This window comes from Egretta garzetta, unplaced genomic scaffold (assembly GCF_000687185.1).
Source record: "Egretta garzetta isolate BGI_Z169 unplaced genomic scaffold, ASM68718v1 scaffold589, whole genome shotgun sequence".
In the NCBI taxonomy this organism is placed as follows: domain Eukaryota; kingdom Metazoa; phylum Chordata; class Aves; order Pelecaniformes; family Ardeidae; genus Egretta; species Egretta garzetta.
In genome coordinates, this window is record NW_009266282.1 from 947,290 (window position 1) to 963,109 (window position 15,820).

The 15,820-nt window shown below is 46.0% G+C and overlaps 1 protein-coding gene across 1 annotated transcript in view; it reads right to left on the minus strand.

Annotated features, from left to right (window-relative positions):
- Positions 1-2,348: 2,348 nt before the first annotated feature.
- Positions 2,349-15,820, minus strand: part of DNAH9 (dynein axonemal heavy chain 9) — a 201,691-nt gene continuing 188,219 nt past the window's right edge. Inside the window, 3 exon segments of the mRNA XM_035902634.1 lie at positions 2,349-2,539; positions 2,542-2,623; positions 10,347-10,736. Coding sequence (XP_035758527.1) covers positions 2,406-2,539; positions 2,542-2,623; positions 10,347-10,736 — 606 coding nt within the window. The 3' untranslated portion in view covers positions 2,349-2,405.

The following is a 15,820-nucleotide window of genomic DNA, read 5'->3' on the forward strand; positions in this document are numbered from 1 at the left end:
CTAGGTTTGGGAGGAACCTTCCACAGGATCCAAAATGCTCTTCAGGGGGGCTTGAAGGCATATGGCAGGTCAGAGTGGGCTCAGTGCAATACAGCAAATAATCCCCAGATACACTTTGTGGTTTGTACATGAGACTCTCACTCATATTCCTTTCAAGATTTGCTCCACCATCCTGAGCACTGCATAAGCACCACAGCTGCATTTCAGGCAAATAGAGCATCTTGTACTGCTGCTGCTTGTCCCAGGTGCAAATACATTGCTGGGCAACCCAGAAGACATGGTACATGGATGCACTGCCCTTACCAACTCACTACACTTTCCTGCCTACTGGTGTGCAAGGACTCTTGCAATGCTGAGCTTCAAACTCAGCTGGGAAGCATAATTTCTAACATGGAGATAGATCTTTCTTCCATGGTTCCAGTGACCTTACCACAGGCTGATCAAGCCCAGTTCACCCCATTTAAGAAGTTTAGAAGTTGAACATCTTGGTCTGAGCCACTCCATTTCTTCACAGTGAGTTCAGGGAAATGAGAGCCAGATCTGACCCCTCTTTGATAACCAGTGCAGGGTGAGGTGGGAGGACCAAGTACCTCATAGGGTATCAGGGCAGCTCAAGGTGATTCACTCAGACCTGCAGATCTCTCCCACCCTATGAACCCCATAGCTGCCTGGAAACAGGACCCTGAAATTTTCAATGCCACCATGCAGGCAGTGGGAACAGAATTGGCTGGTGGGCCCCTGACTACAGGAAAGATGTTGCATTGCTGGAATATGTCCAGAGGAGAGGGACAAAGCTGGTGAGGGGTCTGGAGCCCAAGACTGATGGGGAGCGATTGAGGGACCTGGGGGTATTCAGCCTGGAGAAGAAGAGGCTGAAGGGAAACCTTATCACTCCCTACAACTGCCTGACAGGAGGGGGGAGCCGGCAGGGGTCGGGCTCTGCTTCCAGGGAATGGGCAATGGGATGAGGGGAAATGGCCTCCAGTTGTGCCAGGGGAGGCTTACTTTTGACATTAGGAAAAATTCCTTCCCCAAAAGGGCTGTCAAGCACTGGAAGGGGCTGCCCAGGGAAGGGGTCGAGTCCCCCTCCCTGGGGGTATTTAAAAGCCAGGCATACGAGGTGCTTAGGGCCAGGGTTTAGTGGTGGGATGGCAGGGTTAGGGGAACGGTTGGGCTTGGTGAGCTTAAAGGGCTTTTCCAACATAAACGGTTCTACGATTCTGTGCAGTGGCCGTGTCAGAGGAGCAGAAGCCCTGAGTTCAGCTGCCTCTTCTGAAATGGAAATGAAAGTGGTTTCCTTACAGGCTGATACCCGCAGCGAACTCAGAGGTGGCAGTGAACCACACAGATGAGAAACCCATGGCTGCTTGCATGGTGTATGCGGAATGTGTACTGTATGAGGAAGAGAAACAGTAAATATTAGAGAGTGGCAAGGTTCTGTGCTGTGCAAGAAAGCACTGCAGATGGCACAGAGAGCATGGCACAACTCCATTTCCCCAGACAACCCTACATCTCACATTTCCCAGCTCCCAAGTGCTCAGCTTCTGCAGTCCAGAGCAATGCTCTGTGTGTCTGGCTCATTAAGATAATGCACGCCCAGTCATCCCTCTCTGCGCTTTCTGCTCTAGAAACACATCAGTTCTCACCCACTGCATTCAGAATTATAAGTGGAACTATCCAAATGGCTGCATTTGTCCCATATCACCCTGCATGCAGTCTTCATACTGTGAGTACACATGTGATATAGGCCTCAGCACACATGTGATACAGGCCTCCAGGCAATTTTTAGAGACTAGTCCAGGCATAATGACCTTTATTAGTGCATTTCTATCACTGTGAAATATTCTACTTAAGTAATTCCTGTGCTGTGTCTTTACTGTTGATTACATTAAGCACATTGGAAATCAAAACTATTTTTAATGTTTCTAAAATTTATGTGAATATTAGCAAGAAACAGTTCGTATCCACAACACCTGCTGATCCCCCAACTTTTGACATTGCACATATAACAAAACAACACTCATGTATAGAAAAGAACCAGCTCTAACTATTTAAGGGTATTAGAGAAGGCCACTGACTTTAGAACTACTTTGAATCACAAAAGAGAAATGAACATTAAATTCAGATTTGAGCTTAGCACTCTCTGGGTGTGAAAGATCTGGCTATGGGTTGGGATCTTCCAGTGCTCCAAGTGCAGCAGTGCGGTACAGGACACTGATTTACAGCAGCCAAGAATTTAGTCCATGCATCTCTGCACCTCTGTGACCTCCTTGCAGGCTCTGTTTTGGCTAAATGCCCAGTACTCAGAGAGACAGTGCTTGGCTTCAGTCTCAGGATATTATTTTTTTAATTGTCTGAGAAAGACATCATTAGGGATTTTCAAATGAGGCGCTCTGCTGGTGAGCCTAGATCTGTAGCAACAATGCCACACTAGCGAGCACCCATTTGGAAGGGTTTTCTCTAGTTTTAAGGTTAAAAGTCCACACATAAGTTGGCCCTCTTTGGCGTGTTTTGTACACAGGACATGGGTACATACTTGTTTGTCAGCACGAATGGCTTTGATAAAAATGACAGGCATGGCCGGCGTTAGTTCCTTGAGCCTGGCATCTGTGATTATCCCAGCCTACAAAGGAAAGAAGAAAAAGTCTTAGTTAGATTTCCAAGATATCCATCAGCTGTACCCCAATAGGCATGACCCTCTCTAATGTTTAAACAAGCCAGACTTAATGGGCAAGTGCAAGCATCTTTCCTGAGATCAAGGGGGTCTATTTGAGATAAGGAGGGTCTGGATCAAATAAACCCCCCCTCAAGCGTAGCTTATTCCAAGGGGCACATACAGATGCCTGCTCTCACCAGATGCTGAAACCCATACACACCTGAGATGGACTTTGCAGGGAAATAATGTTCCTGGCTATGTCACGGAATCCCAGAATTCCAGAGTGGCAGGCGTTGGAAGGGAGATCATCCAGTCCAACCCCCCTGCTAAGGCAGGGTCACCCAGAGCAGGTTGCACAGGACATTGTCCAGGCGGGGTTTGAATATCTCCAGAGAAGGAGACTCCACAACCCCTCTGGGGGGTGTCCAGCCACATCATCCTCGTGCTGCTCTTAGTCAAGGTTTTGCGAGACCAGAACTACCTCATGGGAAGTGTTGCTTGTGCTGGGACCAATTGTGGACACCTGAACAAGGCTCAGGATGGAGAACAATGCTCACCTGAGAAGAGTCTAAAAGGTACCAAGTAAGTCTCCCAGCACACCACCAAAGTTTGAGCATCACCTGGGATACACTTGCCTGTGCAATGAATGCACTCAATGTTTTGTGCAGCCCTAAAAGGCACCACAGGCTTGTTTCCACTCTCACAGGTGCTCATACCAACAATGGGGAATCAGAGGGGCTATTCCTGGGGGAATATTATCATTAAATAACAAGTACACATTATCCTCTTCAAAGCATTGCTCTTGCTCAGCAGGCTGCCTGAGCCAGGAGAAGGATGGTATGCTCTCAGGGCATGAAATCAATGGCTTCTTTCTCGAACTTGGGTCTCTCTGGCAACTTCTGTTTCTCTTTCTGACAATAAAATGCCCTACGCACCAGTCAACTTCCAGGAAAGCCTGCAAAATTGCTTAATTGAAGCTAGAGAGACCAAATGAAAACAAATACAGAAACGGAAAGAAGACTTCTCAGTGCTAAAGAAACTACCTCTCACTGCAGCTTAGCTTCACATATCATTATTATTTCAAATGCTCTTAGATCATACTTGTGGGATGAGATTCAACCTCTCTAGTAGTTTATTTAGTTCTGCAAATGAGTGAAGAAAAATAATCCCACTTGCGACACACCTCGGTTTAATTGTACTAATGCCATCTGTTACATTAAGCTGTGATAAATCCAACTCTGATTTAGGATTTTATATTTCCAACATGCTGAACAAACATTGAATAATTCTTATAATACCTTGCAAAGAAGCTATTTATCAGGTATTATTATGCGCTCCTTTTAAATCCACATCTTTCATGTCTGAGGCTGGATTTTTATCAGATCTCTTTTTTTACTACTGATAATTCTTCACATCAAATTTCCATGATATATTCTACCTATTTCTGGGTTAACAAGACTTGAAATCTTCCTCAGGTATCTCTGCAGAACATATCATTGTGTTACGTCTAGGCTGATTTGCATTTGCATTTTTTATCGCCCTCATCATCAGAAATTAATTCTACTCTGAAGGGAATTTTCCCTAACTACTGACACAGCACACCTGGTGAAAACTCACTGTTCTGTGCTGAGAGACCTCGGGCCTCAGCTTCTAAAGAATTCTTGACTTCTGCTTGTCCTGGCTTCTTAACAGGCAATTTGAAGAGTGGACATATTGAGCTGCCACATACCAATGTGTCTGAAGACACAAGATAGGTGTCACAAGCCAGGGATGCTAACAGATGGGCCCAAATACATATGCAATAAGTCAATATGCCCTCCTGCTCAACTGCATTTTGAGGTGTTACTAGCACAGATGCACCTGCACCATCGATAACTTAGGGTCAGTTGGCTTAAAGACCTTCAGGATGGCTTAGTTGTCTTTCAGATAGAGTTGCCTCTTTTTGCAGGTGATCTGGCCAGTGGTGTAGCCAGCAGGGAATATCACTCCAAGGTGGTCCAGAGACTGCTGGTGTTAGTAGCTTCAATTGGACAGGGGGAACAAGAAAAAGAGCCATCTGTGGAGCACACAGTAGAGGAAGACCTAATGTGCTGTCCCATAAAGCCAAATGAGAGAGGAATTTTTATCGCTGAGTAGTTTAAGAGTTGAGATACAGATGGAAAAGGGGTTGGCAAGTTATTACTTTTTTCAAAACAACCATAAGTAAGAGACTGGCTGTTCACAACACAATTTGAAAGTGTCCCCCCCATGGCTGCATTGTAAGTTTATCACTGGAGACCTCAGCTTGAGCTTGACCCACCTCCTATTCTTGCTCTCATACCTCACAAACACTTGGGCTTTACTGACAGTTGGTATCTGCAGGAAAAGGCTTCATATGATGTCCCAGATCACCCTTCTGGGAAGAAAGTCAATCTCTGATGCATGAAATTTGATGTACCTGGTGCCTCTGCAGAAGAGGTGGCAAGCTGTGATGTTTAGAACTGTAACATCAGAACTGGGCTGTGCCAGGGCTGGGTAGGACACTGATGATGTTTCATCTGCATCCACTGCCAGGAGCATCTCAGATAAAAAACAGTGGCTGCAGTGACCACGCGCTGATGGAGCTCACACTCCTGAGGGAAATTGGAATAACAAAGAGTATAGTCAGAACCCTAAATTTTAGGAAAGCAAAATTCCAGCTTTTCAAGAAAGTCAGAAGGACTCCCTGGGAAACAGTCGTCAGGGAGAGGGGAACAGAACAGAGCTGGCAGATCTTTAAGGATGTGATCCACAGAGCACAAGAGCTCTCAATCCCTAGGTGTAAGAAATCGGGCAAAGAAGGGAAGACACTGGCATGGCTGAGATGAGAGATGCTGGTCAAACTAAGGAGGAAGAGGGAACTGCACAGGCAGTGGAAGCAGGGACAGGCATCCTGGGAAGAGTACAGTGACACTGCCCAGTTGTGTAGGGATGGGGTCAGGAAGGCCAAGGAGCAGCTGGAACTAAACTTGGCTAGGGATGTTGAAATATGTATATGTGTGTGTTTTGTTAGTGCTTTGTAGCTCAGACACTTCAGTTTATGATTTTAATTAGAAAACAATGACATATCTGGTGGCTTTTAAACTGCCTCCTAGTCAGGTTTCTCAAAACAGAATCACTAAGTTTGGTAACTGTGGTAAGTAGAAGTCAGATGCCTTTTTTCCCTTTTTCCTTCCCGTCATCTGACATTGCTGTTTAAAGGCTTGGGACAAGCTTTTATAAAGGCCACGTGTTCCTGCCATCATCACTAGCTCAGGCTGCTCAGACAGCATATTCTGGGTCTGGAGAAAAAATAAAATTTGCCATAATTTCATGGAGACCTGTGTATGCCACATCCCCTGCGTTCCAGCAGTACAGCCTGTGTTTCTTACCCTTTTTTTGGTTCTTGGGGAGTAGCCATCCCCCATACCCTACTGCTCCTACCTGGGAAGGCAGCAGTAGCTGGCAAGTTGCTGATGCTGGACTTAGCATCTAGGTGCAGGTAACTCAAACAGGTGACAACTTACCTCAGCAGATGGTTTCTGTGAATGCCTGTATATGACTGGATATGCAACGTGTCCTTGCAGTCAGGTGTATGCTTAAAAAGGATTTGAAGTACCCCAAGCCCAGCTACTGCTGAGATCATGCTAATAACCTCATATGAGAGACGCTTCTGTGAGGAACCTTACACCAATGTGTCATTAATAGACTAGTGCACGGAGAAGCAATACTACAGTTTTTGGTGTGTTTCTCTACTATTGTTTCTGTGGAGTGGACGCTTTCCTTTGCAAAGCCCTTCAATGCAGACTTTCAAAGGAAAAAGCTATGACCTACGAGTATTTGCATGTCTGCCTGGCACAGATCTTATCTTTTGCTGGATGGAAGGGTTTCCCCTTGGAACAATGACATATAAAAATATGTTGATAGGGATTATTTATATGTTGCTTGCAAACTTGTGATCGATTCTGGAGGCTTGTTTAGAAATCTTCAGCTGAAGTATTGCTTGCTGGAAATTACTATAAACTGATGAAGTAGTTCCATGATAGGTGGTTGTAAGTATAAGATATGAAAACTATGTTCAAGCAAAACTGCAGACGAACTGTAGAATGAACAACTACACCTTGGTGTACATTACGCTTGTACTCAAAGGCTTGTACTTAAAGGGAGCCAATAGGAAAGATGGGGAAAATATTTTTAGTAGGGCCAGCTGTGATGGGACAAGGGGTAATGGTTTTAAACTAAAACAGGGTAGGTTTAGACTGGATCTAAGGAAGAAATTCTTTACAGTGAGGGTAGTGAAACACTAGAACGGGTTGCCCAGAGAGGTAGTGGAGGCCCCATCCCTGGAAACATTCAAGACCAGGTTGGATAGGGCTCTGAGCAACCTGATTTAGTTAGCGGTGTCCCTGCTCCCTGCAAGGGGGTTGGACTAGATGACCTCTAGGGGTCCCTTCCAACCCAAAACATTCTATGATTCTTTTATTCTATGGTATGTAACTGTTCCCGAAGATATCAAACTACTTGAACCATCAAATGTGACTGTTCCTTGCCACACAGATCTTCCCTTCTAAGCCTCTCTACAGGTTTAAGACTGGTGCTTTACATAGCTTTAAAAAGTACACAGAAATTATAGCTGGTGTGGCTTGAAGGAGGCACAATACCCTCAGTTTTAAACCACTGCTCGGCACGCTGCACACTCACTGTGCGTCTCTTCCAAGCAAAGCTTCATGTGGCACATGTGGTACAAAACCCACCTCCTCCCTTGTCTTATCCTGCTCCAGTACCCCTGGTGAGTAGCAGGGCATGGACTTGGCATCAAACCCTTCATTGCTGGGAGCAAGAAAGCCAGGAATCAGCCAGCAATCTCCCCAGGCTTGAGATAAAATGTCCATAGTGTCACCAGTCAAACTCTCTCTCATAAGCCAGTGAGTCCCACTGACTTTAACAGTGCTACAGCAACAGATCATTTGGACCCAAAATAACCTCCTTGGTTTCATTTCATCTAATAGCTGCCTGCTGTTTTGTAATGAATGTTTTATAAATTTAAGGCACCCAAGGGCAAACATAAATGTTTAAATAAATAGAAAATGTGAGTAGCAGAGCATAGAGGGACTTTTTCCTTTTTTTGGAGGCACAATCTAAACATGAAATATTCTTTTAAAAGTGGAGGTGTTCCCCAGAGGAGGAGTTCTAAACATGCCCTGCCATTCTTATCAGAGGATTAATTTGGAAGGAGTATACAACCCAAAAGAACTGTGCACCTGTTTTAAAAATGCTGCCTCCATTAATATATACTGGTGCTCACTGGATTACAGGTAAAATGAATAGTTCCACTAGGTGGAAATGATATTTCAGTGTGAGCAGCAATACATGAAAATATTCTTTTCCTTTCTGAAATAAATTGAAGCATGACACACAGAGATTATTAATGGTTCTATAAACGTAATTGCTCAATATTTTTCAATCACAAGGAAAATGTAACGAGAAAAACACACTTACGAAAGTCTGGATTGTCTCTGAGGACAAACCTCATTGATGAATGCAGTCACCCCCACAAGTTATTGGAGGGAGTCAGAGGGGAGAAGCCATATATTTCCCAAAAGATTTCTGGCTTTGCACTGCCAAAACTTCTCACCCTTCACTTCCATTACCTTTTGAGGACGGGTAAAACCTAGGCAGAACTCAGCCACTTTGACCATTATATTTTCTAGTAATGATGGTAAAGGAAAACACAACAGCTGTTGCTGAAATCTGTTTTTAATGGAGTATTTGATATGTAAGACCAGGGATTTTTTTAAACTTTCTCCATACTGTTGTGACCAGCTGATTTGTATCAACTTAAAATGTCAGGTTTTGATGGTATCTGAAATCCAATGCTCCCTGTAGTAAGGGTTTGTGATCTCCAAGAGCTGCAAGGGGTTTTGTATGGCTTAGCCAAGGGAATAGGCAGGAAGCTGTAGGGCCAGGGCTTGAGAAAGGGACTAGGCTAGTCTCTGTTCTGCTACTGTGAGTTCTGTTATTAGTAGAGCCAAAACCAGCAAGGCATGAGATCTGACCTTATACCCACATGACACTTTTATTGCAATCTTCTGACAGAGCCTTTGCCAATGTTCCCGACTGCCTGTAGCTTTCCAGACCCAACGCACATGTCAACCCATTTCCAGAGAGAAAACAGAGCCTTGACCTTCCCAAGGATTTGGGATAACGTGTCCTGGATCCCATCGGTCAGTGACTTCAAAGCTTTGCCTAATTTCCTATCCTTCATGGAAATCTATTTCAGAGAGGGAGCAGAAAAGTGGAGAGTATGAGACCTGAATTGCAAGGTCAGGCTGGGGTATGGTATATAACAGGCATGGCCTCTATCTCAGCTTCCTACCACCAAGCCCCACAACAGATAAAGGAGGATCTTCAAGGTTAAGCCTCTGAAGAGCCGCAGTTGAAATAAAAGTGTCTTCCTGCAAGGGGGTAAACTCGATACAGATAAGTAAGTTCTGGGTGACTCACTTTGATCAGCCTTCACTCTCTTACAGATCACTGGCAGCAGGAGGATCACACTGGCTGCCCAGAGTAAGAGCTGCATGAATCACTGTCATTTAATTCTCACACACAGCACAAATTGGGAGTCATGGTACCACAGGCCAGGCAACTCGGAGGACCAAGCCCAGGGGGGATTTGTCAGCCTAATGGCTCTCACTCTGCAGACTGCACTCCTAACAGCTGACAACTGTCATAAGGAATGACAGGGACAATAGTGCTCCTCTGGGATGCTGCTCTGAGAGGTGCCCTGCAAGAGCAGCCCTGACAGCTCTATGGCAGGAAATAGTGAGTGTAGATGTTTCCCTTCAGCTGCCCAGTTGCAGGGTATGGGTCTCACCTTGGCTGCCCTGAGGCTGGCCATGCTGCAACTGAAAAGTATTGAGCCACATCCAGAAGGGGAAAGAAGAAGAGCAAGAGCCACTAAGACTGCCTCTTTGGTCAGGACCAGCCTACCCCTGCCAGGCTGCACTGAGTCATCCACATGAGCCTGCATTGACCATAAAGGTTAGACTTGTGTGCAAGCTTTATTTGCCACCTTAAAGGGATGGCTAAAGGTTGTGATTCATTTTTGGCCACAAGCTCTATCTATGCAGATGACATCCTGCAGCACCCAACAGTGGAAGGACAGTGGTCTGGATTTGCCATAACCCACCCACCCAGCTCTGGGGACATGTAGGAGATCAGAGTCCTCTCCTTTCTCCTCACTGCTGCTAAACAGGTGACAGAGCAATGACCATGCAAAGGTGCCATGCCATGGCACTTTTGGAGGCAGCAGCAAAATCACAACTGTAAGAAGATGCAGGGACAATACAGCCCTGAGGACACCCCATGTTTTTTATCAGTAGTGACACCATGAGTACCAACCACAGTTTAGTCAATGTACACTGAGGTTGAGATTCACTTTGTAAAAACTGGTTGTATCAGTCCAAGTTGCCAAACAGACAACTCCAAGGGGTGATTCATCTAACCACCTTGGATACCTAGCCTAGGCTGCAGAGGAGAGGCCCATCTTTCCCACACATTTGAGAGGCAGCTCAAATGATTGTTCTAGATGAGTGCCTCTCTGGGCTGAGAAGTTCCCCAAAGTAAAGTACCAAGCAATAAGGATATAACATCCATGGCTTCTATTTCAACAGAAGAGCTTTGGTGAGCTCACCTGTGCATCCCAGCGTGCACCCTCCATGAACAAACCATGGACATATGCCCCTTCCCGAGGAGGACTGGCAAAATCTTCTCTGTTCTTTTTTGTCACATCACACTGCAAGGTCATCTTGTCCAAAGGCCACTTATTCTTCCGGGCTGTGGACTGCATGATAGCTGTCAGGAAAGACTGGGGATTGAAGAACCCAGCAAGCCACACTGCGGAGGGTAATGAAAAGTCTCCTGTCCAGGCATCCAGCTCCTTGATACGATTGAGGAGGTCAACGAACCATGTGCCCAGGCTGGCTGTGGAAGGGTAAGCCCTCTTTATCCAGGACTCAGGCACCGTGTCCAAGAAGAGGGCATTCTGCAGGTTCTCCATGTCACTTGTCATGGTCAGTTCTCCCTGAAAAAGAAAGGGTATAATTAACACTGACAACCGTTTAACCTGAAGAAAACCTGCTTGAAAGCAGAGGCTGAGCTAGGAAGTGTGGAAGAGCACAACACCCTACACAGTCACAAGTGTTCACATACAGTGAATTTCTTCATGAGTTTTGGGTTTTCATGAACACCTTCTATTGAACAGTCCTGCAGCCTCATCTTCCCTACTGTAAAAATATGACTTGGAGGAAAAGATGTGTAACAGAATGACAGGAAGCATGGGTGTCCCTCAGTTGTCACAGTGTTGTTTCTGTTTTCTCTCATTGACAGAAGACCTTTATAGGGCAGATTTTCAGAGGTGCAAAGCTGTTCTCACTCACGCTGCTGGGGCAGGATACTGGAGCCTCTGATGACCTGCTCCAAATGTTTGCTACGTCAAGTCCTATCCCCCTCCTCTCTTTCACTACCCCTCACTCACCTCCTCCTTCATTACTTTGCCATGCAAGTCTTTCTTTTTGATTCACATGTTGTCTGCAAATGTAATCACAGTTTCTTTCACAGCAGGGAAGCACACAACAAATTAAGATATGATTCAGCCAAATGATATATAGAGAGGCTTGGCTTTCCCTTTATCCAGCAGTTAATTTTTTTTAGAGCTTTTAAAAACCTGTATCAGTTTCACCCAGGCAGAATAAGAGCCAGACCATCACTGCATGGCCAAAAAGGGCTTCTGCACAGCAATAACAGCATCCCTCTTGAAGTTCTGGTACCCTGCAGAGGGTCTCCACTGTCTGCTAGTCTAAAATTCAGAAAATTCCTCCTGTATCCAGCTGAAATTACATTAAATCTAAGCAAGAGATGCCTGGGTAGTACCAATGCTGAAAGGACAGCTAAGAGTAGCCATTCAGAGGTGCAGCAGGTTGCACAGAGGGGCCACAAACTCTGCCAAGGGCACCATACACTTGCTTAACAATGGTAGTCACATGCCATAGGGCATTCTCCCTGGCATCACCTAGAGTAACTGTTCCTGGCACAGCAGGGGCCTCAGCTCAGACCAAGCTCCTCATGGAGGCTGCAGCTCATAATGTCTGGGACTGCAGGCAGTGCCTGGAGCCTTTCACTGAGCCTGGGGCTGGAAGAAGGTCTCCTTGCCTGTAGGAGATGTGCATTGGTAGAGGCCATCAAGTAAAGGATCTGCAGAAGGAGGCCAGCAAACCACTCATCATCAGAAATTATGAGAAAGAGACACCAGCTGGATCTTCTCTGAGACCATTCAGATACAAGAGGAGCCTCAGCTCCCAACAGCATTGATGTAAGGCAGGCAGAGTCTGTGCTTATCTGCTTGGGAAAGGGACACTCCCATGATGGCAAAGGATGGAAGCTTGTTACTACCAGAAACAAGAATCTGCAGATCTGCAGCTACAGAATAGGTTCAGTGCCCAGGTAGGAGATAAAGGGTTGGGAACTCTGTCCATCAGAGCACCCATGCTGATGGAGCCCGAGCCATGCAGCAGCACAGCAGAGATCACCGAGCAACAGTAGTAGGTGACTCCCTGCTGCAGAGGACAAACGCTGCCATCTGCCAACCTGTCTTGCTGTCTGGGGACACCTACTGGATGCTGGGAGCAAGGATCTGGGACAATGTGGAAAGGCTGCTGAGGTTTGTCCAGCCTTCAGACTATTACCCCCTTACACTCTTCCACAGGGCCACTGATGATACCCAAACGTAGGTGTGCTGCCATTCAGTGGGACCTGAGCAAGCTTGAGAATTGAGCTGAGAGGAACCTCATGAAGTTCAACAGAGGAAATGCCGAGTCTTGCACCTGAGGAGGAATAACCCCATGCACTGGTACACGCTGGGGACCAACTGCCTGGAAAGCAGTTACAGGAAAGGGCCTGGGAGTCCTGATAGATAACAAGGTGACCACGAATCAGCAATGTGCCCCTGCAGCAAAGAAGGTCACCAGCATCCTGGGCTGCATTAGGAGGAACAGTGCCAGCAGGTTAGTTGTAGCACTCTGCTCAGCAGTGTTGAAGCCACATCTGGCATGCTGGCTCCAGTGCTGGGATTGTTCAGCCTCAAGAAGAGATGGCTCAGGGAGGATCTTTTCACTATCTATAAATATCTAATGGTAGAAAGTAAAGAAGATGGAGCCAGGCTCTTCTCAGTGGTGTCCAGTGACACCTGATCTAGTTAGCAGTGTCCCTGCTCACTGCAGGGGGGTTGGACTAGATGACCACTAGTGGTCCCTTCCAACCCTAAACATTCTATGATTCTATGATTCTATGACAAGGGGCAATAGGAATAACTTAAAATACAGGACATTCCACTGACACCTAAGCACAAACTTTTTTACTGTGAGGGTGGTTAAACATTAGAATAGATTACCCAGCGAGGCTGTGGAGTCTCCATCCTTGGAAATTTTCAAAACCCCACAGGGCATAGTCCTGGGCAACCTGTTCTGCCTGACCCTGCTCTGGGCACAGGGTTGGACTCGATGAGCTCCAGAACAATTAATCTGTCATTCTGTGACACTCAAGCCAAGCAGTCTGCAAAGACAAAAACTCGCAAATGCAGGCTCAGCTTCTACAGGTTTGTAACACCCTTCACAATTTAAATCTCTGCATGGCCTGTGCTGAGCTAGAGGACTACAACACACCATGGCAGTTTGGAGACTTAGAGTGAATGTTGATCACTGGTTTCCATTATAAATACTTACATTTGTCCACTTATCATTTTGCCAAAATTTATCTGACTTAGAATTTCTCTTTGCCTCAGGCTGAGTGTTTTTGGAAAGGTTAACTGAAATCAGTTGAGCCATTCCTGAGAACGGGGGCAAGGGAATTGGGTCAGTCTATTCACATTAAAAAATTCCAACTGTTCTTTCACAGCACTTCAGTGCCTCCAGCCATGAGGTCAGCAGAGGTGCCCTTTACTAGGATCACAAAAACCTATGAAGCTTTAGCAAAAGTTGAAATCCACTTAAAGCAACCCCAACACATTTTTAGCAATGTTTGTCAGAGTCCAGCAGTTAAAAATCTTTGCAATTATTCCCATTGCTGACCATGCCTCGCAGAGCTCTGATCTGCAGATCACACTGACAGGCTACAGCAGGACAAGATCACAGCTAGGCACCCAGCCAGATCATGGGAGAGCAGTAACGAGTGTCCTTGTTGATGGCCCATGCTGCATCTGGCACTAACAAGTGGAAGTGGGCTCAGGGCCGAGTGATCGAGACTTGGGGCAAACAAGCGTGCTGGTGCTCTTGGGTTAGCAAGCATTTTCTCAAAGGAAGTACACTGCAAAGAGATCAGACACTCCCGAGCTCGGAAGACAACTTGTCATCAGAACAGGAATCCTCTGAGCTAACCATGCTGTTGCATGACAGCTGCTGGATGCTGGATGACAGCTACAACGAAAGGCTTGAATGCACATCTACCCCCCGCAACGCGCCTTCTCAAAGGGAGGAAGGGCATCAGCTGAATTCAGGCACTGGAAGTGTCCACTCTAGCGCTTCTGGCTTTTTAGCAACACTTATCTTCCCTCGCCCCACCCTCACCTTTATTTTTCTCTGTGAAAGTCTCTAAACATCCACAATAAAATTCATTTTGTCAGGCAATAAGCAAGGGCAGTTCTTCAACAGGAGGTGTCTCCCCAGCACCCACTGATTCAAGTCAGGACTGAGAGTACTTCTGTACTGCCCTCATGCCTGGAAGCCACTGCAGCCTGGGGATCCCCATTCAGAGGTGCCCCCCCGAGATCTGTGGTTTCCCATGCAGAAATCCCCTCCCTGGGAAATGTTCATCTCTCAACAGGATGGACTGGTACAAGTCCTTGTTAAACCTCTACTCCAAAGATGACTTGTTAGAAGTAGTAAGCTTACAGAAGCAACAAGCATCTTCAACCTGCTGGGTTTCCTCATGGAGAACAGATTTCTGGTAGACAGAGAAAATCATGTGTACAAAGCTTTTAAGGTAGATTTTTGTTTAACATTCTTGAAGCTAAAAGTGACAAATAGGGTTAAATGAAAAGGTGGAAGCAGAACTGTTTGCAATTAGTCCTAAAACATAAGAAACAACCCTAACAACCTTTCAAAAATACATATCACCCTCTGTCATTTCATGTGAGCAGGCACCAGGTAAGTCTCTGCCAGTAAATCATCTCATTATTTCTATTCAATGGTTTTACATTTGTACGGAACCTCAAAATGATGGGTTACCTGGTAAAAGGTCCTTAAAGTTCTGGGTAATTCCAAGCACAAGGGTCAAACATGAAATAAAGATATTACTCATTTTGGTATTTGCCATAAACTGACAAAGAAATACAAAGGCAGTGCATGCCCCATGCATTTCCTCTCAGGCACCTGGGCTGTTTCACTTTATCTATAATACACTTTAAGACAATTTAGTGACCCACAACTAAAGCTCACATAAAAGAAAAGCATGACCATGATTTTTTTCTTTCTTTTTTTTCACCAGACCAGGGTCTGGTAATGAACTTCATAAGGCTGTCAAAATGATTTGACCTCATCAGGGGGCGTTTGCCAGGGCTTTGTTATTTGATAAATTCTGTTGGCACATGAGCTCTGAAGTATCATTTTGTTTCCTTCTTCATTCATAGAATCACAGAATCATAGAATCATAGAATTGTTTATGTTGGAAAAGCCCTTTAAGATCACCAAGCCCAACCATTACCCTAACCCTGCCATCCCACCACTAAACCCTGGCCCTAAGCACCTCATATGCCCGGCTTTTAAATACCCCCAGGGATGGGGACTCGACCCCTTCCCTGGGCAGCCCTTTCCACTGCTTGACAGCCCTTTCGGGGAAGGAATTTTTCCCAGTGTCCAACCTAAATCTGCCCTGGCACAACCTGAGGTTGTTTCCCCTCGTTCTATTGCCAGTTCCCTGGGAGCAGAGCCCAACCCCTGGCGGCTCCCCCCTCCTGTCAGGCAGTTGTAGGGAGCGATAAGGTCTCCCCTCAGCCCCCTCTTCTCCAGGCTGAACACCTCCAGCTTCCCCAGCTGCTCCCCATCAGCCTTGGGCTCCAGACCCCTCCCCAGCTTCGTTGCCCTTCTCTGGACACACTCCAGCCCCTCCATGTCCTTC